At 41.2% G+C, this 26414-nt stretch overlaps 1 protein-coding gene across 4 annotated transcripts in view; it reads left to right on the forward strand.

Annotated features, from left to right (window-relative positions):
- Positions 1-4817: 4817 nt before the first annotated feature.
- Positions 4818-26414, forward strand: part of LOC119498996 (dipeptidyl aminopeptidase-like protein 6) — a 101813-nt gene continuing 80216 nt past the window's right edge. Inside the window, exons 1-2 of one of the 4 annotated variants that reach the window (XM_037788175.1) lie at positions 4818-5076; positions 5977-6052. In XM_037788175.1, the coding sequence (XP_037644103.1) occupies positions 5996-6052 (57 nt within the window). In that variant the 5' untranslated portion in view covers positions 4818-5076; positions 5977-5995. Of the gene's footprint in view, positions 5077-5976; positions 6053-16217; positions 16326-18951; positions 19258-25225; positions 25948-26414 lie in introns of those variants that run through there. The other 3 variants (XM_037788176.1, XM_037788177.1, XM_037788173.1) reach the window with 3 other exon arrangements.

Here is a 26414-nt window from a genome sequence, read left to right on the forward strand (position 1 = left end):
GTCTGCACACACAGAGTACATTGTAATGTTGCCCTGTTGGGGTCAGGTGTAATTACTGCATGTATGTCAGTGGAGTGGTAAACAGGAGCTGCATGGAACTGCATAGCTGAAAGGCAATCCGACAGGAAGTCGCTCTTCTTGACCACAACCTGAGATAAAGTAGCTGGAAGTCAGAGACCTGTCCGTGAAAGCTGATGCAGTGCTAAAGGTCCTTGTAAATGTGTGTGCGCTTGTATGTCTATCTTTGTGAGGGCCAATATGAGTTTTGGGAGTGAGGACAATTTTGCAAAGTAAGGCCATTTTGTCTGGCACTGACTGAGCGTTAAGACTTGGTTTTAATGTTAAGGTTAGAATTAGGTTTAGGGTAAAGGTTGGGGTTGGTTGTGATGGTTAGGGCTAAGGTTAGGGGCTAAAACAGTGGTTTTCAAAGTGGGGTACGGGGTACTGTCTTTATGCTAAGCTAAGCTAGCCATTGACTTACTGCTTCATACTGAACAGACAAACATGAGGGTAGTATCAAGCTCCTCATCTAACTATTGGCAAGAAAGCAAATAAGCATATTTCCCAAAACATGGAACTATTCCTTTAATAAACATTTGTTTAAAGGATAAATCTGGTGATATCCTATAATTTTCTCATTGACACTAAATCCCACAAAATTACCAAAACCAACAAGGATGAGATGCATTGTTGGTTGCTTCTCATGAGATTTGTTGACAATAACAAAGATATAAAGTATCACCAGCCTTATAATGTATTATATGCATGTTCTTGTTTTTTATTGTGGATCTAACTTGAACTTTTAAAGTACGCTAGCTCTTTTGGCTTTGTAATTGTTCTGTTTCTCTGTTAAAGTGCTCCTCACCAAGTCAGGCTCCACTATAGAGGCATCATGTGACCCGTGTTCCTGCAGGCAGCTGTGTTAAGTAATTCCAGGCCAAGTGGAGGAGTGGAAATGAATGCCAAGGGCAGGGGTATTGCTGCTGCTGCTGCTGCTGCTGCTGCCTGTATGCAGTCTTATGTCACTCCAACCTCATGTCAGCCCTTAAGCAGCCCACACATCATTAAGTGGAGGAGGTTTTTAAGCGGATAGCGCTGCTTCCCCTGGTCATTCAGGTCATTATCACTACAGGGCTTGGCTTTCCACATGCCACCAGTTGTCTGCAAAACGTACTCTTCCAACCCCTGTGATCCTCAAGGTCCATTAAATCAGTGGTGAACAGAGATTTATTTATTGCCCCACAGCGCATGTGGTCAACTTTGTTGATAATCTAATGAGGAAAGGGGAAGGCCAACTGGGAGAAAAATTGGATTTCCAGCACGAAGTCTAGGATTTATTCTGCATCGAGATTGCGGTTTCAGAGGTGGTGATAGAATAAATAAATCATATGCAAATCCAAGTCCATTTTGAAATAAACTTGCTTGAGCAGACATTTTGAGTTCTTGCCTTGTCAGTATTCAAAACTGTAGGAATTTAAGATGCTTTCTCCAAAGGCTGGAATCTCAAAATCTTGTTAAATATTTTTTTCAAGGAGATACAAAAAGCGATTGCCGCTGCAGATTTTAAAATTTTAAAAAAGTCCTTCAACTCACCTACTGTATATCTAGTCATGCTGTTTGTCTTTTTGTCATGTCCCAATAAAGTGCTAGAAGACCACAGAGACTATAACGAGATCTGGAAATGCAGCACAGGATTTGTTCTCACATACCATCAGACAGGAAATACTGTATTGATAACATGATCCTGGGAACACTGATACTTTCTATTGGTCAGCTGATCTCTTGCTATAAAGATGTAATTCAGTACAGATAATAATTCAGCTGACATGATGACACAGGGAACGGAGGGCACAGTAATTAGAAATAGTAATCATTGCTATTATTGCCACCACAGTTGTGACATTTTTCCAGAAAAAGTATGGAAATAGTCTGCCATTTGAACATTTTATATATTTACCACAACTGTTGATTACTAAAGTGATACCAGACTCTGTTGAATGTCCACTGAAAGCTGTCTTCTTATGCTTCATTGATACTTAAGGTTGTCTATCTGTTGTGATAAAACAAAGTTGGATCATAAAGACAAAAAGAGAGGAGCATCCTAAAGCACATTTGTTATTCTGATCTCTCTCGTTCATCCTCCCCCTCTCTATTTCATCTGGCCCATTTCCAATTCACTTGGGTTCAGTGTAACTTGTTTCCTGATCACAAACCTCTACTCCACTTGAGCATTTCCACAACAGTATAACAACTGTAATTGGTCTCCTGTGGCTTTAGAGCCCCTTGCCTGTTCTTCATTAACACCACCACAGAGCTGGCTGGCTGCTGTCCATGGTGCTGATCTGTGAATGATGGCTTTGTGATGGAGGATGCCTCCATGCTGCTCAGCACTCTGTCACACACTACTTTATACTTTCTCCTGTCTCATGCATGATTGCTTTCCTGGAATACACAAAGGTGTGTTACAAAACCACCATGAAGTGTCCTTTTTGAAGCTATAAAATGGAAGAAAACAAGTTTGGCCTGAAGGTGATCCACCAGCAAACAAGACTGACAAAAAGAAAAAAACAAACATTGATATCAATTTTGAATCATTTTCACATAAAATATAAATTTAAATGACTTTGCACTTCGAATTTGGAAGTCACTACTGTCTTGTCCAACAAAGAGCACGCATTGTGCCTGGCTTTGTTGTTTCCTTTTTATTATCTGTGTTAAAAGGGGATGTCTGGGGTTGCCTTGTTACTATTTTGCCAACGCAGCCCAATTGGGAATTGTCATACCTAAACTCTGCGTTTCTTTGGGTATAATATTACATTTCTACAGTTCAATTATTAATGGTCTATAGCAAGGGTGCCCAATCTTTTCCCTTGGAGGGCCAAAACAGGAACTCAATGGAGGGCCACGGGCCAAAATTAAACACCATTGTATTGTTAAGATGCAAAATGGTACTAGGATCCCAAGTTCCCTTAATTGAATATGTTTTACATAGTTAGCCACTTAAAACCCACCTGCTGAATACAATTGGGCTCATTTATGCAATTTATGCATTTCCAAGAAATTTTAGGGACTCCAGTATGCAGAAATATTAAAATACACAATTTTTAGAATAGGTGAAAACAACACATGTATACTGCATTCAAAAAACGGCATAGGATTATTATAAAGTGGGCATGTCTGTAAAGGGGAGACTTGTGGGTACCCATAGAACCCATTTTCAGTCACATATCTTGAGGTCAGAGGTCAAGGGACACCTTGACAAATGGCCATGACAGTTTTTCCTCGCCAAAATATTTAACCCAACTTTAGAGTGTTAGCCTCCTTCCTGAAAAGCTAACATGACATGATTGGTACTAATGGAGTCCTTCGGTTTTCTAGTTTCATATGATGACACTATCTTCTAACCATAAACCCGACCCTGGTACGGCCTCCAAAAAGACAGTAAAGTCGGTTGGTTTTTTTAATAAAAAAAAAAAAAGAATTTGCAAACATCTGGCGGGCCAGATCAAACCTGATGGCGGGCCAACTTTGGCCCGCGGGCCCCACTTTGGGCAGCCCTGGTCTATAGCAACACCAGTGCAATGACCCAGCTCTGAGGCCACAACAAATGAGGAAGCCAGCACGCAGGAAGTATCTACAAACAATGATTTATTTACAAAAAGCGAAACATGTTAACACTTGTAACATAAATGAAGGCTAACAAGATAGATTAAGGACTATTTCAGAATGTGTTAACCCGAGCTACGCAACACAACCGAGCTGGCTTAGCACCCGTGGTGCCAGGGGAATGACGTCCATCGACCAAGAGGATGGGGCGGACCTTATAGTCCGGGAGACAGTGGCCAGCTATCTCCAATTGCCTGATCGGCACCTCCTCCTCAGCTCCAACCCACCATGGACCAGGACACTGCAACACACATAGGCACAGCGCAGCACCAAACAGCACTCTAGCCCTGGAAGAGGCCCTGGGGCCGTCACAGATGGCGGGCCAACTTTGGCCCGCGGGCCCCACTTTGGGCAGCCCTTGTCTATAGCAACACCAGTGCAATGCTGCAAAAAATAAGAGAAATAAGAAAGTTGGGGGTCACAGCACAGACTTCCTCACCTCTCCACAGAGAGCAGTATCAAGGTTATCTTTACTGCCCACTGATTTCTGACACAAGTCTGCAGAACAAAAACAAAAGACAGACATGGAAGAAACACTCTGTCCCTTCATAAGATGTACACAAATATGCTATAATAAATATCAATCATATTTTCTTGTTAACAAAAGAAAAGTCTGTCCTCTGTTCTCTCTAATTAGCTGCAGCTGAAGTTGGAGAAAAGTCCCCATGCAGCCCTGGATCATTAGTGGCCACTTAGCTCCCTGTGGTTTCAGTAAATTCACACTTTACTCTCTGGTAATGAACTCTTTTACATCCCCCTTTCCTGATTAGACCCATGGAAAAATACACTCCGCTGAGGGTGAAACATAGTTTCGCCTTTGATCACCACCTCCCATCGCTAAAAGCCTCTAATTGCTGCCTCATATGCGCCTCTATGTATCTGCCTCTGGAGCGGTGCGCAAATGACGCACTATGTTGTCCAGAGAAACAAAATCATAAAGGAGTTGTGAGAGCAGAGTCAGATGTCCTTTAATAGGTTGACTACTCCTCCTACTAGATGGGGGCGTGAACATTTCAAAAAGGTACAGAAGAGGCAGCCAATACAGACTCCTCTATTCAACTAAGTGGATTCAGTTCAACGTGGACACTTTGAGGACTGCAGCAGCGGCTCCTCCGCTCCTGCATGGACCAACAGAGACGCGCATCCATCCATATGCAGTTTGCCGATAAAGCGCGCAGCTTCACTTCTACCTTTTCTTTGTAAATGCATCATAATTCGGCTCATTTTCCTGCACAAAACTACAAAAGAAACTCCACATTGCTGACTTGGAAACCATCGTGAGGAAACTTTCTGCGGATCATCTGTCTCTGTACTGGCTGTATAAGCTCGTACAGATATAAAGGCTGCTGCGCCTATATAAGGCTTTGATTTACCCCTGGACAACACTTTGATATAGCGGTACTACTACAGGTGGGTGGTGTTTCATCTCGCACGTTGCTGGAATAGCTGGGAGGGTTCATGCATGCAATTATTATTATTATACGGCGCCATATGAGGCTTTTTCAACTTGCAGGTTGCAAGAAAGAAAGATATTGTCGTGGTTATTGGCTTATGTGCACAAGAGAGTGAGAGAGAGAGTCTGTCTCCACCTGACAGAGCAACATTTCCTGCTACAATGTAGCACAAATGAAGAAATTAGGAAAAAAATATTTACAAAAATTAAATGTAAACTCCAAGATTTCGATTCCCTCTCTGACCAAAATGAAATACAACATCTACTTGGAGAAAAAATAGTGTAATCAGCATAGAAGCTGCAGGATATGTCAGTGCATGTCACAGCCTAAGAGACAACCACAACAACAACAACAACACATAATATATGTAACTCACACTCTGCCTTTTATTTACTCCTCTACTTCATGTTTTTTTTTTGTTTTTTTTTACATTTATCCTTTGATATTGCAATATATTGTTATTAATTGTTCTTTATTTGTTTATTTGCTTTATTGACACAACAAACATGAATTACTTCTTTATTGTTTTCTTACATTTACATGCATGTTCTTTTTAAATATCTATATATATTGTAATTTGCTTAATGAATTGTATATATGTGTATATATATGTTTTTGTTTTTATTTTTTATTTTTTTTATTTTTATTTATTATTGAATTGACGCTTTGGCAATATTGTTCACCTGGCAGTCATGATGCCAATAAAGCAAATTGAATTGAATTGAATTGAATTGAGAGAGAGAGATAGAGGGAGAGAGAGAGAGAGAGAGACACAGAGAGAGAGAAGGAGAGACAGAGAGAGAGAGTGAGTAAAGTTGATTGTTCTTCAGCAGGTGAATGTGTTTTTGTATTGCAGACTGCAGCTCTATGGGACCATGAACTCATCCGCAGGTGCAGGAAACTACCGCAGGGGATCCACCAAGGCGGAGAAGGTAATTTATATTTTAAGCCTTTCCACTTCTTGTTCACATTCACAGCCAGCATTTCTTTTCTAGTCTAACCATCAGGCTTAAAACTCCACCATCGCCAATCGGCACAGCATTGCTGAAGTACTTTGGAGGGTGCACTGATGCGCCAGGAGACCATTAAGTGTCATTTTGCTGTGGACTCATCACCATCAGCAGTATAGAAGAAGAGAGTCGTAGTGAGATGTTGAGGCGTTGCTGTTTTTTATCTTAGTTTAAAACTTTAAAGCTGCAGTATAGGTAGAAATGGAGCAAATATGATTAAAAAAAAAGTTGAAACGGTCACTATATCATGACAGTAGTGCATAAGACACTTATCTGATCCGGTGTCCTCCGGTGCTCCTAATGGCATCAGCAAGATTTCACAGAATGGAGGAAAACAAGCAGTAAGAGCCGAGCTGGAGCCTGCTGTCTCTGAGTAGCTGTCAATCACTCTCAAACTCCGATCAAATGGTCAAACTAGGCAGCGCTGATCAAATTTGAATCAATATTCTGTTACTGTAATGCCGCTTCTCGCCTCAAATGTTTTCAGAAACATCTTCTAGTGAACTGTTTACCTGTAAAATGAGAAAAGTTTGTTACCCGGCAGCCATGTTGAGATTTGTTGAGGAAATACCAAGCACCGCCCACCAGCCGGAGCACAGCCAATAGGATCGCTCTCTCTGGAATGACCTGTGATTGGCCAAAGTCTCTCGTCACGGGCTAGATTTTTTAAAGCCTAAAAACAGTCATGAGGAGGTGCAGAAGTCTAGTTATCTCTCAGAACTACAGAATTACAATATGCTGAAAGGTTATTATGGAACTTTTCCCCAATGATGCCAAAAACATTCTGCCAAGTGCAGCTTTAACCTTTTCAGATCAGATTCCTTTCTGTGGCTCTCTTTAGTGTCATTTTCAGTCACTTGAAGGCATTTTCTGGAAGCAATAAGTGCCACTGTTTTGCAACAAACCCCTCCGCTGGTATCAAGGCAAATAAAACATCTCCTCACTAGTAGTTTCCCACTTGCTTTTAGAAGTTAAGACTCGATAGACCAAATCATTTGATAAGAGATACCTGTTTGCAAAGTTCATGGCCTAAATGGAGTGTCTGTCCACAGCTTCTCCATGTGCAGACAACCCAATTAGGTTGTCTTGATAAGGTTATTTTCTATTCCCTCACAGGTCTGACTTGATGTCAGATTGTGTATTACCTACCTAGATTAGCTGAATGGATTGCAACAAAGCACCACAACTCATAGAAGGGGAAGAAACATGTTCTTTTTGTTATGCCCCAGCAATAGCACTCCCATAATGCCATTTCCGAGCACCACTCGCATAAAAGAGCCAGAGTTAACTTGGATTACACAGGGGGGGACGCATCGATTGGGGTTTCAATAAGGGACAAAAATATGTTGATGCATGAATCAGTTTCCCTGCATGTGTTATTACTCTGAGGAGGAGCTGTGAAATATTTAAATTGTGACAAATCTGTCTGCCTCTAGGGGGCATGTCATCCCCAAAAATGTTTCCAGATCACAGGCTGAACTGTAGTAGGCTATTTTTAGGTGCTTCTGTAAGCTGAATGAGACTTGGTGCCACATGTAGAATTCACTTTTTTAAAATATCCCTGTTTTAGATTAAAGATTTCTCAGTTGTCACTGGTGTACAGTATATTTTACATAGTTGAAACCTTCAGAACAAGTCAATAGGATGTGGAAAGCTGTGTTTTAGCCCATCAATTCACTTAATCACATTTAGATCTCACAGTTCTGCATGTTTTGTTTGATATAATAGTGTTTCATTTAGTCTCATCAAATGTGATTGTGTGGCGGCTTTCCTTCCATTTTCTTTACTTTTCACATAGATAAGACTTTGACTGACTCTTGATATCATCCCGTTCAACTGATGCTGGAGATAGTTTGCCCTCTGCTGGAGGCAAAAAGTCACACACTGACTCCACATCAAGTGTCCTTGCCAAGCTTTTTCCAATTTGTAGCCATCTTGACAGATGTTTCTCTCATTATTTAGGCCATACAAGCCTCCAGCCAGTTTCTTTCAAACTAATTCCACCACTTGCGATGAGAAGCGCTACCTCTGTATATTCAACATTTTTGCTGACACCACTCACTGCACAGTAGCTCGATGCTATGATGAAGGCCCAAAAGTCCTGAAGAGTAAAGTTTCTGTGACCAAAGTTTGACTCTTTAAGGACTCCCGGGCACAGCCTATTAAATTTTACCATAATCTGCTGTCAATTTGCATAGAAAAGAAATCATTAAGTCTGGCTGTGGATATCCGAGCTGCCCACCACTCTCAGAGGATGGAGCAAATGTGGAGAAAATGCAGACGAGTCTTCACTAAAACTCATCACGCCTGATTTGGTTATTATGATCCTGCCCTGAGAATGAGAGAGCTCTGACTTATAAAGACTATGTGGATACATTCACAATCATTATTTTCTTTTTGCTCTTTCCTTCTTGACCCTTTTCTCTTCTTGTTTTTTTTTCGTCGTTAAATGTATTTAGTAATTGCAGCAATTTTGACAGTACGTTGTTAGAACTATGAGCAAGTTACAGCCAGGAATAAAGAAGCCACTGCTCTTCACAGACAAGCATCAAAATCACAGGTTATCAGTCACTGCAGTTATGGTGTTTCAAGCTTTTTTGTTCGCTCTGACACATTCGCTGTATGTACAAATCACTTGTAATCATACCTTTTCAGTAAGGACATTTCAAGTATTTCATAAGGAATTAATAGGAAGTTTAGGTAATTTCTAATAAGAAAGAAGATGTATTTTTTGTTGGGAGATGCACTATGCAAAGCACAAGCAATTGTTTTAAGTTAGTGGCTCTTACCAGAACTTAACATGTGATATACTTTGCACTAAAATGCATTTTATTCTACATGCAAAACATGGTAACACTTCATTTTACAGGTCCGCAAATTTCATGGTAATTAAGTTATAATTAGCAAGTAATCTATGCTGTATTTCAAATTTCTTTGGAATTACCACCAAATTACCCCAATATTTACCTCAAAATTTATAGAAATTTATTATAAACATTATTTAATGATTATATGCTAAAATAGCATATAATCGTTAAAATAGGGCCCATAGGCTTGAGAAGCGACTGTGCGCTGCTCTTCAACGGAGGTGGAAAACCAAAAGAAATAGAAGACACTTCGGATCAGGCACAACTCTCACCATTGTGTGACTTATTGTCTACACAAATGTTACCTGGTAGCTAATGTAATGATTCATGGAGTTTTTAAAAGAAATTTCAAAGACGTTATTTGCTAATTATTATCTATTTATCAGCTTTGTATTCTTTTCCTGGAAATGTATTAAATAAATTACCAGCTATTGGGAAATAGCGGAATATAATTACTAAATATTGTTTATAATGAAGTAATTCTCGATATATTTTGAGGTAAATATTGGGGTAATTTGGCAGTAATTCCAAAGAAATTTCAAATAGGTTACTTGCAAATTATCACCTAATTACCATGAAATTTGCAGACCTGTAAAATGAAGTGTTACCAAAAACATTTCTAGAATTTAATTTTGAGCCCCTTGAAAGTTCAGAAAGTCACCACTTTACAGTGTTGATTACAGTTGTCCACATCTATACTCCATTAAAGGAGCAATATGTAGGGTTTATTGACATCTAGTGGTGAGGTTGCAGATTGCACCTAATTTAAACCTCTCCCGTGTGCCAAGCGTGTAGGACAACTACAGTGGTGAAAACGTGAATGGATCTATCTAGAGCTGTTGTGTAGCGTAGGTCATTTGGAGCAGAGCCAGTGTGTAGAGTGTGTGTGTACGTGGGAAGTGAGCGGTGAAGCAAGAGAGACGACGGCAGTGAATGTGTGTGAGGAACAAGTGAGCGAGTGGAGCAGAAGACAGAGTTAGTTTTGAAAATATCAAGTGAATGTTCAGTGGAAGTTGCAGTTTGTGCAGAAATAAATGCTGCAGCTCCTCAAGACCAACGGAGGTTTCCTGTGTACCAGAACGAATAACGTTATGGACTGCGACCCAAGCAGGGAAAGTTAACACAGTGTTTGGTGGGTCCGTTCTGTGCTACTGTGGAAACATGGCGGACTCCGTGAAGAGGACTCGCTCCCTATGTAGATGTAAACGGTTCATTCTAAGGTAACAAAAACACAACGATTCTTATTTTCAGGTGATTATACACTAAGGAAAACACACTTATTAATATTATATTCCATTTCTGCCAACAGATCCCCTAAATGTTACACACTGGTCCTTTAATATGTATCATACTGTGCACTAAAATGCAAGTATTCTACATGCAAAACATTTCCAGAATTTAATTTGGAGCCACAACAAAGTGTCACCACAATGCGGTGTTGATTACGGTTGTTCTTAACTGTATTGCATTAAGCTTTTTGCAGCATTTGTTGCCAGCTGCTGTTGCTGCTTCTGGTGAAGTGTTTTTGATGTTTTCTGTGGAGATTATGTTCATGACTGCTTTTATAATGAAATGACAGCCAAGAGGATTCACAAATCCCAGCATCCAAAATGTGCTCTGCAGAAACAGAAAGCAGGCTGTTACATGGACCTGTGTATCTTCTGTTTCTAGTATCTTGTAGTGTTGCTGTTGTAATACCACAGAGTCCCATTCATCATTTTGCATCTTAGATCCACAATTTTGAATGCATTTAAATCAGATCATCATTTAATCATATTCAGACATGGCCCAGATTGAATCACTGGCATCCATTTGTGCCTCCTATACACCACGGAGCAGAGAACACACTTCATATTTTTGCCTAACGGTGTCCTGTCTCATCTGTTGTGCTGGCTGTCTCTGGTGTTGCTTGACTGATGTTTTCGAGGCCAGTGCCTTTCTCCTGAGTCTAGACTTCTATCATTTGCATTTACTGAGAGAGACTAAGCGAGGCAGTCAGCAGACAGCGCTTTCTGATTGTGTTTCACTCTCTGCAAAAAAGTCGCAGTTACTGTCTAATGTTCAGGCACAAAATGTTTGTATAAATCTAGGGTCATGTTATCATTCAAGTTTATTTTCAGGGAACACGATCGCAACTTTAATCTGTTTGATCAGGTTAGTTTTGAGTGCAACTGTATCAGAGTTGTTTGAAGGTGCGTGTCAAGGATTTCCAGGCGCCCTGAGCTGAATGTTAACGTTCCCTGGAGTAGAATCGAACAGACAAACTTTCAGTCAAACGATTTGTATGCAGCCAGAATATGTACGGATGAAATGCCTTTCAAAAGCATTCTGTATTCATCTAGTGAGCCTCTCTGTATTTCTGCATTGTACTTTCAATTGCCTGCTTTAAACATGTTTGTATTGCTGCCCACAGACGCTATTAGCTGGCACAAAATGACTTTCATTTTCCCGATGTGCACGCACACACACATGCTACCACGCGCACGTCTCGATACCATCTGTTTATTGCATTGAGGGTGATAATGCGGTGGCAAACAATAGCACATTGTTCAATGAAATGAAATTCGGAGACGGAGAGACAACCAGGGACGGCCAGCAGCGAGGGACAACACCATTCAACAGCAGTCATTTGTCACCGCTAACTGCCGTGCCGTGGGTTTGGCTCTCCAGGGGAAGGTTTGCTGTAGATGAGAACCATGTTTTTGAAAGCTTCCCAGGTTTTTTTTGTGGCTCCTGGCCACCCTCGAGCACCTCAAAGCTCTTCATCCGTGGACACAATCATGCTCTTGCATTGCTTCACGGGGTGCAGGGTTCATCTGTAGCTGTCACCTGTAACAGATGACCTGACAGAGCTCTGTCTGTAGAAGCCGCTTGCATCTCGCTGATAAAGACGCGCCATAGCCCCGATATGAACATTATCCTGGACTCATTCCTATTCTGACAAACAGCGTTGTATTCTCTATTCATATCTTTGCACCACTGCCTTTCCCTGAGCTCAAAGAGGAGCCAGTCTGAGAAGCATACCAAGTACAGCAATGTGAATCTAAAGATCCACAGGGGAGGAGCATTGGTGGAGGATGCTTGGGGCCTTTGAGTCGATTAGCCGGGGATAGGTGTTGTGATCTGGCTGAAGGTCAAGATCAGAGCTGGGCCAAGGACATAAAGGTTCAACGGCATCATGGGATATAAAGTTCTGAAGTGAGTTTAGATTATATTTTTCATGCTGCACAGTGGCACACACAAAGAAACACGAATGCACATTTCTACACACATGGTTCTGAAAAGTGAAGCCAATGTAGAAGTGCCTTGAACTTGTATTATGTCTAACAGCCAGCAGGGGGCGACTCCTCTGGTTGCAAAGAGAAGTCTGATTGTATAGAAGTCTATGAGAAAATGGCCCTACTTCTCACTTGATTTATTACCTCAGTAAACATTGTAAACATGAGTTTATGGTCTCACTAGTTTCAAGTCTTCTTCAATACAGCATGATGTTCATTTAGTAGATTATGGTCCCATTTAGAGTAAAATAGACCATAAAGCAGGGTGTGCTTCAGGGCGTGGCTACCTTGTGATTGACAGGTCTCTACCACGGCGTTGTCCGGTCTGGGAGTTGTCCATGTTTTCGTCTTACAACTTTAACCCTTTCACAGTGTGTTTTCATTACAGTTAATTATAACAAGTTAAGTTAATTATAACATTTTGGTCGCCTAAAAATGTCTTGTTCAGTGTTCGATTGTATGCTGCGTTCCAGCACCAGTTGAGATTTCCAACTTCCCACCTCCAAGTGTTCCAGGTGCATACCGCCAAACGTAAACAAAAAAAATGACTGACTATGAAAAACTGATGTTTCTTTGGCAAGTTTACACATAATTGAAATTTTTGGCATTTTTAACATTTACCCAAATAACTTTTGTGCAGAGAAGATAACTTTCAGAGATTGTTTACCATAACCAGGTACCTAATAATAACATGATGACATATGTTTACACCAATTTACATGCAGACGATACTTTACTATATGATATTATGTATTATTATTTTAATTAAATACAGGCAATATATTTAAGTTACCTTTTAGAGGATGGATTATAATTTACAATGTGCGATTCCATTGTTGTGTGACGTTAGACAGTTGCTTCTCCGTGAAGTCGGGGTAGATGGATTTGCCACGAGTTCACAAGTAGGAACTCCGACTTTGAGTGGAGTTCCATTGTACTTTTTCTAGTAGGAGGTCGGAAATTCCTGGATTCCCGAGTTGTCTGGAACGCAGCATAACTCCACCCTCTCGTGTCACTTCTGGTTGCAAAAAAGCAAAATGGCGACGGCCAATATATAGAACTCGAGGTTTCAAAACAGCAGTCCACAAACCAGTGGGTGACGTCATGGTGACTACGTCCCCTTCTTGTGGTCGTGTCTAGAAGGTGACACCCAAATTGCGAAACTCTTGCGTGATGGTTAAGGTTAGGCATTCAACTTGAATGTTTAAGGTTAAGATAGATTGTTGGGCAGCGGGTCTAGCAAGAGTTTTAGCAAGTTTTCGCTAATTTGATTTTATTTTTAGACACAACCTCTTCTTATATACAGTCTATGGATGCACAGTCACATAAACCCTTAAAAATGCCCACTTGGGTTTTAGTCCTATAAGATTGTCAAGCCTAATCTCTGTTGCAATGTTGAAAACATTGCTACTCACAGCAAGAGGAATACGCTATTAGGGATGATTTGCTTCTTGCAATCCACATCGAGCTGTTTGGTATTTACCAGCCTTATTTATTGATCTGTTTATGATTTATCAGTTTAATTCAGCAGCTGTAGACACCAGTTAGTTAGACACTCTTAGATAAGCCAAAAAACCCAAACTGATGATTTCATTATCCCTGTGGTATCTGGCAATAAATCCAGCTTTCTCTCTGGATCTAGAGAGCCATGTGTGCTTTAGGCGTTTCCCGTCAACATGCTGATATGTGTGATTTAATAAGACCAAACTGTTATTGGGATTTTTAAGTTCTCACATAAACTAATATGCCTTCAATTTGTCAGTGCTATCGGTAGATTGCACAGACTTAATTAATGATGTTGTTTTGATATCAGCTCTTAAAATGCTTTAATGGCGACTCCACGTTTTGCAAAATCAGCAGGAGGTGACAAACGGAAGAAATTGGTAAACGAGTAAACAAGTAAAAAAATTTTTAGCTTGTTAATCTTCTGTCAGCATAAAACACAACATCACCTTTGTGCTTTACAGCAATAACACCGCTGACCTTTTACACTAATTGCAATTACAGTGACTTACTGTGAGCCAGCTACGTTCATAATCATAGCAGTGTATGTCACGGCTGTAAATGTGACAAAAATGAATAGGGAAGATGACCAATCAGGCGCTTGTTTAAAAGACCCCGGGGAAATGTCATGGCACAAAGTCAGCCTGTTAGCAGCTACGGCTATAACTATAACCACCATGTCTTGTATTAACTCAAAGGACTTTATTATTCCCCGGCACAGCCACCGGAGCAATTATTCTCTCAGATGAAACCTTATCTCCTATGGCGTGCGTGCAAATATGAACTTTAGCTCATCTTTATCCTCTTTGTAGAGTATGGCTATACATGCCGGCCTGATTAACATTAAAAAAAAAACTTTAAGCATGCAAGCCTTTTGTTCTTGTGTTTTAAATTTGAACTTTTATTGTCTCGTGTTCTGTAATTATGCTGCCTACCTTTAACTAAGTGCAGCTCTTTATCAGCTGCTGCTGTCATCTCAGGTTTGGTGTGCAAATCAAACATGTAAAATATGAGCTGAAGCCCGGCAGTCGCTACTGATAAACTGCCGCGGCTGCAGGGGGATGAGTCTTGCTTTAAACGAGTCAATGAGTCACGGTTGAAAAGAAATTCAGCTGAGTTTGAATATTAGTATTTATGAACCTCAAACCAGTTTCCACCACTAACTGTAAAATAAGACCATCACAACTTTATTTTATTCACTGCTCCAATGAATATTTAGCAAGGTCATATTAGAATAGTGCACATTTTGCTCATGCATGTTAAATTAGATACCAGCATCCGTAGCTGTGGAGTGTAAAACTTGAGGCAATGTGATGACGCCTTTATGACCCTCCACCGCTTCCTTCGCCAACGTTCACACCGCCTCAGCATCTTGATTTCACACACAAGCAATATGCTGGACGGCAGCATCAATACGAGCCATGATTCAGCCCCTGAGTCCATATCTGAACGGGGATTGACTGTGTGCAGCCTTGTGATTCACAGCTATGGAATGAGTTATGAATGCTTTTGCTGTCTGTGCCGGTCTTCTGAAGGTGCGGTGCTTCTCGCCTCCGGCTTTTGTCATATTCACTTGAGCAGATTAGATTAAGAAAGGAGAGGACGGTTGGGATTTTCATTGAGAAATATGATTAAAAGCCATTTCATTCCCTCTTTTTCCCATGCTGGGGTTTGGTTGGATAAACTGGCTACGCAGTCTCAGCCCTGCAGGATTCAATACACAAGGCACAAATGCTACATAAATAAAGCAGCAGTGTGGCTCGTGCCAGGCTTCTGTCCTGTTAGCATGGCTTGATGGGTGTGTGTGAGTGAGTGAGTGTGAGGGGGTTGTATTTTACGATGTGGAAGACAGGCGGCATAAATATTACTTGGGCTTAATCACAACCCAGCTGCAAAGAGGACTGAATTGATCCATTTCTTGGTAATACGTTTGCACACACTCAGATTGGAAACACACACATTCACACTTGAAGGGAAAAATGCTTCGCTAGGCAGTATTGGAGCTGATATGTTGAGAAGCAATTTGTGTTTATTATTTATATATACAGTATGTGTCTAATTTGCTTACGCTATTGAACTCCGTCGCAGAGAAAAAGTCTTGTTAAGAGAGTTTAAGTGTCTGTGAGAGAGGGAGGGAGGGAGGGAAGGAGGGAGCTAGGGAGGGAGTAAGGACGGGAGAGATAAGTAGTGTTTGGAGCAGTCTGAGCGGAGGAGGTGCACCCCCCCTCCTATCCTTCCCCCTCCCATGTGGAGGCAATGCCAGTGTCTGTGTGATTGATTCACCCTGCGAGGAGAGAGGGAGGCGTTTTGGTCGGGCTCCTGGACCCCCGGGTCATCCTCTCCCTTAGCTGGAGGGGAGGGGAGGGGAGGAGAAGGAGGAGGGTGTGGGGGGTGGGGGGGGGGACTTCTCAGGCACCTCCAGCTGCCTCAACTTCACGGCGCAAAGGTGTGAGCACAGCGAGGGGGGAAAGGCAAGTGGCACCTTTCACCATGTCTGTCCTCATAGCCACCCAGCTGAAGATAGACACCAGCGCTCCTTGCAGAAGGGTAAGGGGGCCCTTTTTAGCATGCATGGCACGCTGTGGGGGAATGTCTGTGTTTATGGGTGAGTCTCCATACTCCTCACAGAAAAGGCTGCTGGCTGTTTTTGATAACAACATTGGACGGGCAGGAAGGAAGGAAGGAAGGAAGGGGGGTCTTGACGTCCCTTCTGACGATGTTGATGGACAAAACCCGCTTAATTTTCTTTCAAGTGTGGGCTTCTAATGAATGCTTGGTTACATCTGCTGTGGAGAATGCCTGCCTCATTGTTATTCTTTGTGATGTGTTGCCATCTAATGACTTCAGTGGGAGCTGGCCATCGTGGGAAACAGTTGGATAGAAAGTATGTATGCGTTGTTGCCAGAGATATTTTTTTTAAAGGATTGTTTTGCCTTTTCTCGTTGGCATGTTCTGAATTTAAACATCTTGTTTACTCTTTGTTTATGTGGAAATCATTCAGATGGCTTCGGGGTCAGCTAATTGCTCAGCTTTGACTAAATGCCGACTTTATGCTGCTCTCCTTTCTCGCATGCAAATGGGCTGCAAGGGAGATTGATGAAGAGCAGAAGTTTAGGATAACTTTTGTTGTTCCCCAAGCAGTGAAAGTGATGTGAAAATGTAAGAACAGACATAATCTGATGGTGATTATTAGAGTTTTGTTGTTTTTTGCTGTTAGATAAAGGAATGATTTGTGTCTTTGGCTCCTAATCCATCTCCAGCAGAGAAAAACTGAACCCTAAACACAAAGACTTTGACATCTCAGTGATTCAGATGTCTACGAATGCAAAGATGGAACAAAAGGGAACAAAAGGTGGATAGCTGAGGTTTGTGGGGTTTGTTCTGATTGTGTGTATGCAAGATTGTATGTAAGTGTATGGTTGTATTTATAAATCTCTATGTATGGGTGCATATGTGTATGAATAAATGTATAGTTTTTATTTTTTTATGATGTGCAATCATGTATAGATTACTATTTTTTATCAATGTAAATTATGTTTCTATTCAGTTGTTAACTGTGAACATGAATGCAAATAAACTCAAACAGATGTACGTAGAGCCATATGGAATATTAAATTATATTTTGTAGCACCAAAAAAAAACATGCAACCAATATCTGTATGAAAAAAGCGAGAGAAGCAAGGTGGTTTAGATTATGTCTCTCACTTCTCAGGTGATAAGCTCCCTCATTTCATTCATCCCAACCCCTTTTCAGCCCTTGTTTTACACACACACACACACACACACACACACTATCCATCCATCCACACACAAACACACATGTGGAAATAAATTCTTAGTGACACACGCTCTTGTTCGGCTTCTCCGCTCCCTATCTCCCTCCTTCTCCGCCTCATCATCTGCTGCTGTCACAATCCCCGACTGTAGTGTCTGCTGCTCCCCTCAAACGTAGCCACAGTCTATTCTACCACATCAGCCAGCATTAAACTCCATTTCCTCAGTGACTTATCTGGTGCCATTTCAATTTGGGCTCAGTACATAGCTTCCCTTCATCCGTAATATACTGGAAGATTCAGCACTTATTCTCCACAGAAGATAATAATATGGAAGTTCCAACGGGCTATACATGCTCAGCCAGTTTCAGTGCTGGAGAGCAGTTAACAAAGTTGAATTTTTCACACGGCTCAGTGAAAAATGAGTTCAGGAATGAGCCCTTACTAGAGTATTTACAGTAATATGAATTTATAGTGGGATTTTCATAAAACTTATGCATGAATTGGTGGAATCTATATGAGACTCAGTATGTGTTTATGCTGATAGTCATGGCATATTATCAAGTAAATATGAACCTAAACTGAATTCAGCGGTTTCAGATTTTATGCAGCGGGGCCACAATTGTAATAAAGTGTTGTGACTTGCAGCGCACAGTAATTGAATTCACTGTCGCTACATGGCCGAAAATGAGCCAAGAGTTGTAATGTAGTGTTGGGGTGTAATTCAGTGATAACGTATTCCTCTGCACAGCCCTATTGACTTTGGCCTTCAGTGAGGCATAATTAAATTTTGATAAACACTGACAGAGGGAGATGTTTCTATACCCTGGCAGCTATGGGTATTATTTCTAGACATGTACAATATAATATATTCTGATCCTGATGGGAAAGGCGTCAAGTGACAAACACACATTTTCACCCTGACTTTGTCCTTCGCGACAAGCTGTGATATGGTTGGTACCAATGGATTCCCTAGGTTTTCATAGTATCTTCACATACAGCTTTAAAAGGTGAGCCCACTATAACCTAAACATGTATACACACACACATATATATATATATATATATATATATATATATATATATATATTTGTATTTATATCCACTGCTTTTCTTTAAAATGCAAATTTTAGCTGTTATGTTTATTTCTGTGCAAGTACTTTGAGAGTAACAAAGAAATGGAGACAAATTTCTTGTTTGTGCACACACTTTTTATTAAATAGTGGAATATCTATCTATCTATTTATCTATCTATCTATCTCTCTCTCTCTCTCTCTCTCTCTCTATCTATCTATCTATCTCTCTCTCTATCTAGAGCGTTTTCAAAGTCCCACAAGTGCAACGTAAAGAAAGTTAACAAACTACAACTCCCATAACTTCCTGTCTCTGGAAACAGGAAGTGCTGCCTGGAGTTACCTGTTGGCTACAACTACTTTTGTAACCTACATTTGTTTACATTCGGGAAAATTTGCACCATTAAAGGTATGCCGAATTACCTATTAGCAGTTTCTGTTTGCAGTAATAACCACGGATGTACAGATAACTCTCACTGGATAACTTTAATACTGAAGCAAACTTTAAAACACTGTTATTCTCGGGGGAGTTCGGGAGTCTTTTAGGAGCGTCTTTTTACTTGTAATTTGTAACCGGGTTTAAAGACGTTTATTCAGCGATGGACATCGGAGATAATGATATCCTCGGAAAGGGTAAGTCACGATGAATCTAAAACATGCGTGTATTGTGTCTGTGTGTTGAGATTTGACTGAGTTATGAGTGAGAAAGAGTAAGGTTTTGTCCAACCAATTGCCTCCATGAGTTGTGTGTCACACCTGCACTGCTGCTGCTGCTGTGTTAGCAAGCAAGCCAAATTACAGTAATTAAGAACACCTGCATGCACCTGTCCCTTTCACCTCACCAGTTTTTGTTTAGTTTTTTTTATTTAACCTTTATTTAACCAGGTTAGTCCCATTGAGATTAAGAACCTCTTTTCCAAGGGAGACCTGCATGGCCAAGACGGTCAGCAGCAAGAACACAATGTTGCAGACACAGACACAAATAGAGATAAAATACAATTCACAAACACTAAAAGCACTAAAATGTGCATTAGAAACACTAAAATTTGCACCAGTGTCTTTGTCTCACATCTCTCTCACAGTTTGAAAACCTCTGATCTATGGTGATTTATGATGTGTAATTCCTGCTTGAAGACTGGTTCTGATAATTGGCCAAATTTGATGAATCAGTTTAAGTGAATTTATGGCTCAATGTGAGGGTAAACTATTTACGGCCAAGTCATGGACTGCTTTGAGGACAGCTCAGTGGGCTATACCTCTGGAACTGAAAAGTGAAGCCAATTAAAGCGGAAGTGCCTTAAACTTGCATTCTTTCTAATATCCAGCAGGGGGCGACTCCTCTGGTTGCAAAAAGAAGTCCGATTGTATAGAAGTCTATGAGAAAATGAGCCTGCTTCTCACTTGATTTATTACCTCAGTAAACATGAGTTTATGGTCTCGTCGCTAGTTTCAAGTCTTCTTCAATACAGCATGATGTTCGTTTAGTATGGTCGCATTTAGAGTCAAATACCACGGCGTTGTCCGGTCTGAGAGTTGTCCGTGTTTTCGTCTTACAACTTTAACCTTTTCACAGTGTGTTTTCAGTTCATGAAAGTTAATTGTAACATTTTGGTCGCTGAAAAATGTCTTGTTCAGAGTTCGGTTGTATGCTGCGTTCCAGATAACTCAAAGGTCGGAATTTAGTTGAAATTTCCGACTTCTGACCTCCAAGCGTTCCAGGTGCGCAACCAAACATAAACAAAAACTATGGCAAAAAAACAGTTTCTTTGGCAAGTGTACACACAATTGAACACTCAGCAGTGCAGCCTCCACATTATTTTTGGCGTTTTTAACGTTTTCCTGAATAACTTTTGTGCAAAGAAGATAACTTTCAAAGATTGTTTACCATAACCAGCTACCTAATAATAACATGACAATCTAGGTCACTACCGCGGCGTTGTCCGGTCTGGGAGTTGTGCGTGTTTTCGTCTTACAGCTTTAACCCTTTCACAGTCTGTTTTCATTTCACTAAAGTTAATTATAACCTTTTTGGTCGCCTAAAAATGTCTTATTCAGTATTTGGTTGTACTTAGCTTCACCCTCTCATGTCACTTCTGGTTGCAAAACAAAACAATATGGCGACTGCCAAAAAACAAAATGCCAAACACGAGCTTCAAAACGGCAGTCCTCAAACCAATGGGTGACGTCACGGTGACTACGTCCACTTCTTTTATACAGTCTATTGGACAGCTTTGAGATAAAACATGTGTCCACTGGACAGCAAAGCCGGGGCATGTAATCCGACACAGGCAGCAGGATGATGATAAAAAGGTCTGTTGCCGCTCAGCATCAAGGGAAATCATTAGTGTCCCGCTAATACCAAATGGAAAATTGGTGCAGAATTATATGATTATGGTGGGATGTAAATAAATCCATTCTGTTACATGCATGTAGAGAGGCGCAGTAATTTCCTTATTCAGCTGAGTGATGTTCAGAGGAAATTAGATATTAGGCTACTGCACTCCCACCAGACATTGACTGATTGATCTGTTTGGATGGAAGAGCAATTAATTTGTGAGTCATTTTGTTGCACTGTGTAGCATGCTGATGGAAACCGGTTAGCCTGTGGTTGCATTTCAGTCAATGCAAACACATTAATGTGTGCATCATAAGTGCATTACATTATATATTATGAATAATGTTTAATACTGAGCCTCAAGCTCTTCACCCAGCTTAACTCTGTTTCATATATTTTTTAACAAGAAAATATGGGCTTAAACATGCTTTGCGCATTTTTCTTAAGGTGTGACAGTAACTCTTAAAGCTAAAACAAAAACAATATAACACCTTTTACGATTTATTTTCCATGCTGGACAACAGTTTTTGTTTCTCAGACTTCTTGGTTCCAATTCAGTCTTTCTTGCTAACAAAACTAAAGTGACTGTATATTTTACGCAACAGTGGGATTTTACCTGCAGGCTACCTCACAGTGTTCCAGACCCCTGTGGAGCATGCGAGTAGTATTTTGGCTTCATTTCAACAATGAAGAGAAAGCAAATGACTTCCTTCCGGCCCTTATATAATAAGATAGCACCTGTGCATTTTGAATTAAATTATGTGGTAACTTTTGTGCTTAAATCCCTCACTGGGATCAAAAGTAAACCCACCTAGGGGAGTTTATTGAGCCCCATAAAGCCATCACTCGCAGCTTCATAAAGTGCGGATTAAAATGCATCTGTTATGAGCTTGAAATATAATTACAGTGTCCCATATCACACCTGAAGTAACTTTTAGCTCATACTGGCTCCAACAACACCATTAGCTTCCCTCTTGGTATAAGGCATGCTGCAGCTATCATCATCATTATGGTTATTACATGCCTCTCCACATTTTTGCCTCTAATAACGCAATGCTTGACTGCAGTGATGTTTGTGAGAGCGGCGGGAAAGGCGAGGCGCTGCTCCAGTCAGCTGCTGTATCTGTGAGGAGGCGATATGGGGAGTCGAGCTGAGCCCATGGCTCCCGGCACGGTCCTGAGGGGAGCGTTAAAGCAGCCAGGCAGTTCACAATGGCTCCCCAACAAGGTGAGGGAGATTGGAAGACATCTATCAGAGACGCCGGGATGGATGTCAAGTGACTCGGACCTATTTCCCCAGTGGCGTGCACACCCAGGAAAGGCATTTGTGAACTAGAGAAACAAATGATGACAGGGACCGAGGCGAGCCAGGGTGTAACAGGAAGCCCAGATGTTCAGCCCACAACATAAATCTCTGTTGCAATTAAAAAGCATCCAACAAAATTCAGGGCATTTATGAATCATGTGAGTGAAAGGACATTTGATTCAAAGTGAAGGGAAAGGGAGGGATGGGGACTAACTTTAATTAGACAAAGGCACTTGTTTTTGAATGAATGTCCAAACCTTTGAAATCAATATTCTGTATTCGAGATACATATCCTATTAAAGTGGTCACATTCATAATGCAAGCCACGAATCAATGAGCCTCCAGCAGTTCTTTCAGAGATGGAGATGACTCACCATTTGTCAAAAAAAAAAAAAATTAATTGAAACTCGCCCTTTGTTCAAAGTCAAATATAGAATATTTTCCTATCAGCTGTTGTGTTCTGTCGGCATTGAGTGCTCTTTGCAAAAGATTACAAAATGAACTTGATTTCACTTAATGGGAGACAGTGCTATTCAACACAGTGTGTCAGGGGCTGTTTTGAGCCGCTGCTTTGAAGTTGTACCCATGTGAAGATGACCTATTTCCCAGAAATACGGCTCGGCCCCCGGTGGAGTGATGGTTTGAGCTGTCACAGCGAGAGGCTGAGGGGCGTTCGCCTGTAGCATTCACGACAGGGATGGAAGAGATTTGAACACTTTTGACTTGAGAGCTTTTTCCCTCCCTTCCATCACGCATAAGCCAATATTCTGCATTTACCAGAGAGCTGCATATCTGCGGCCTCTGTGAGCATGAAATGTAGTGTATGAGCTGAATAACACTTGTGGATGTGGACTGACTGGAAATTTATGATAGAAGAAGGGAAACTGCATACATTAGAGAGGGAGGAGAGAGTGTCATGGTTTGAATTATTACTATAAGGGATTTTAAGGAAAGTATAAGACTTGCATTTCATTTTTTTTCAGGGCTGTCAATTGATTAAGATATTTAATTGCATGAGTGATCATAGTTAATCTCGAATAATCACAAATTAATTGCACATTTTGTATCCATTCAGAATGTTCCTTAAAGGGAGATTTGTCAAGTTAATACTCTTATCAACATGGGAGTGGGTAAATATGCTTGCTTTATGCAAATGTATGTATATATGTATTATTGGAAATCAATTAACAACACAAAACGATGACAAATATTGTCCAGAAACCCTCACAGGTACTGCATTTAGCATTATAAATATGCTCAAATCATAACATGGCAAACTCAAGCCCAACAGGAAACAACAGCTGTCAGTGTGTCAGTGTGCTGACTTGACTATGACTTGCCCCAAACTGCATGTGATTATCATAAAGTGGGCATGTCTGTAAAGGGGAGACTCGTGGGTACCCATAGAACCCATTTTCATTCACATATCCTGAGGTCAGAGGTCAAGGGACCCCTTTGAAAATGGCCATGCCAGTTTTTCCTCACCAAAATTTAGGGCAAGTTTGGAGCGTTATTTAGTCTCCTCGACAAGCTAGTATGACATGGTACCAAATGGATTCTTTAGATTTTCTAGTTTTATATGATACCAGTAGCTTAAAGGGACTGTTTGTAAGAATCAGAAATGCTTGATAACAGCGACACCTGTGGCCGTTAAGTCAACGAAAGTCAGCGTCGGGCTCGCGCTTGTGCTCGCTCTACATAGACATGAACGAGCATCGCTCAAAACAGTGAGGCGACACACGTCAGCTAAAACCAAAACATCACTCTATATTTCACCTGCTTGGCAGTAATGTTAGCTGACCAGACGAAGGTCTCTCCATGAATCAATGCTGATCCTAGTGTTGGCTTTTCCTGCTTCAGCCTCCCGACCGCGGTCAGAAGGAACAGGGGAGACATCGGAGTTTTGGTTGGAGACATAAAGTTTCTCACTGCGGAGCCCCGTCACTTCAAAAGACGCGGGAAACCTCTGTTGGTCTGGAGGAGCTGCAGCATTTATTTCTGCACAAACATCCCCTGTACATTCACTAGATATTCTCAGAGCTACTAACTCTCCTGCAGTGTGGAGTGTGCGCGCATGCATGTGAGAGTGGAGCGAAATAGCGAGAACGAGCGTGGTGTGTGTGAGTGAAGGCAAGCAGGCAGCGGAGCAGAGGAGCAGAGTACAGCAGAGACTCCGGCCCTGGAGACCAAAGCTACGGTCTCCCCCGCGTCCTCCGACTACGGCCAACACTGTTTTGCAAGACGGACTTCACTAGATATAACTTTGCGGTTTTGGTGCTTCTGTGTAGTTTGTGTTGGAGTCTTGTCTGAACAGCGTAGCCACACGCGAGCGCACATGTGACACCGACCCGCATTGATTTATACTTGTAAGAAGTTACAAACAGTCCCTTTAAAAACTGAGCCTGCTACAACATAAAAATCCCAAATTGCTTTAATGCATTAAAGAAATTAGTGGTGTTATAACAAATTTGCGTTAAATTTGACAGCCCTAATTCTCTTTTTTTTTTGCAATATTTGCTGCATGTGACTGTGTTTTCTGGTTATTTTTAGGAAGCAGAAACGTGCAAAAACAAGAATATTTGTCACCTTTACACCTTTAAGTAGAGGTGTGTATGTGTGTGTGTGTGTGTGGTCAGCCTGCCCTAATCCAGCGCGCCACAGAGAGGCACTCGAGCTCCGTCCTGGGACCAAACAGGCCTATACAGTCATTTGGGAGACAATTTTATGACCCCCATTCATGAAATCATAAAAGATTTGTCAATCCGAGGTTGTAAATGAAGGGGAATTCAGGTGACAGTGCTTGTGCATGTCTGTGCGTAAAACGGCACCCAGAGGAGCGGTGACAGCATCGCTACATACAGTAAAGCTGCTTTCTCTCTTTCTCTCAGTCAGTCAGTGCTGCTGGTCACTTCTCATGCAGAGCGCGTCTGCTGGAGAGTACAGCCGCTTCTCTCTCTCTCTCTCTCTCTCTCTCTCTGCGTCCTTCACACACTCCTCATGCGTAAAGACGATCCGCCACAAAGTGTCCAAACATTATCCTTTTTTTGCGCTTTTTATTTACGCACAAAAATCCCCCGGAGTCTTGCGGAGAGATCGAGTATCTGATCGGAAACTCAGCGCATCCTCCTCTGCTATCTGTGTGCTGTAAAGGAGCCATCAGGAAACTGAAGAGGAGGAGACAACGTGTTGTGAATACAGATGAGAGCAACTATTGACACCTTCAGCTCTCCAGTCTGGACTAAAAGCTTTAAAAGGACATCACTGCAAAAGGATCCAGCTTTTTATATATCGGTCTATCACTCCAGCTTGTGAGTCATCCAGATGTTTAGTTACTAGCTCGATATCTTTTTTTTGCTCCATCCAGGAGGTGAAAACTGGCCATCGGTTCTCCTCGGAAGCTCACACAGAAAAACCAATAGACTCTGACATGCTGTAAGTTTTTTTTTTTTTTTTTTTTTTTATTATCTGGACTGGACCTTATAATATGGCTTCGCTGTATCAGAGATTCACCGGGAAGATTAATACAGCCAATTCCTTCCCACACCCACCTGAAGCCAGTCACCTTCTGGGTGGACAGGAAAAGGTCGCAGACGAGGAAAACGCAGCCAAGACTCCTCAGCAGCTCGTCGACGGCAGACCTCACATCCCATACCACAAGAAATGCTCCAGGGAGGATGAGGATGTAAGAAGCTTCTTCTACTTTATTAGCCAGCATGAAAACCCTCCCTATGAAAAAACCTCCAGATGTTTAGTATAGATATAAAACAACACACTCAGACAAACATGCATACACTGTAAACAATTGTTGTTAATTTACAGCAGGATTTCAACAGTATTAACCTGTTATTGCTAAAAAAAAACAGTGCTTTACTGTTAATACAAAAGAAAACCTGTTAAATTGCGCTCATAGGCTGTTTTTTAACTGAACTATAATGCATTCTTAAAAAACAGCACTTTACTGCTGATCAACTGTCTAAAGTATCATCAGTAACAGTTTCATGCAGTATTTTTTTTAATTCTGGGACCTGATCTGCACATGTGAGGCTTGTACATTGTACATGATTGTAAAATCAGTGAATTAGCTTTATTGTTCTTCACTCACATGTTGTTACGGTTTGCATTCTGTGCTTGTAGCCAGCTATAGACAGA

This window comes from Sebastes umbrosus, chromosome 12 (genome assembly GCF_015220745.1).
Source record: "Sebastes umbrosus isolate fSebUmb1 chromosome 12, fSebUmb1.pri, whole genome shotgun sequence".
Classification (NCBI taxonomy): Eukaryota; Metazoa; Chordata; class Actinopteri; order Perciformes; family Sebastidae; genus Sebastes; species Sebastes umbrosus.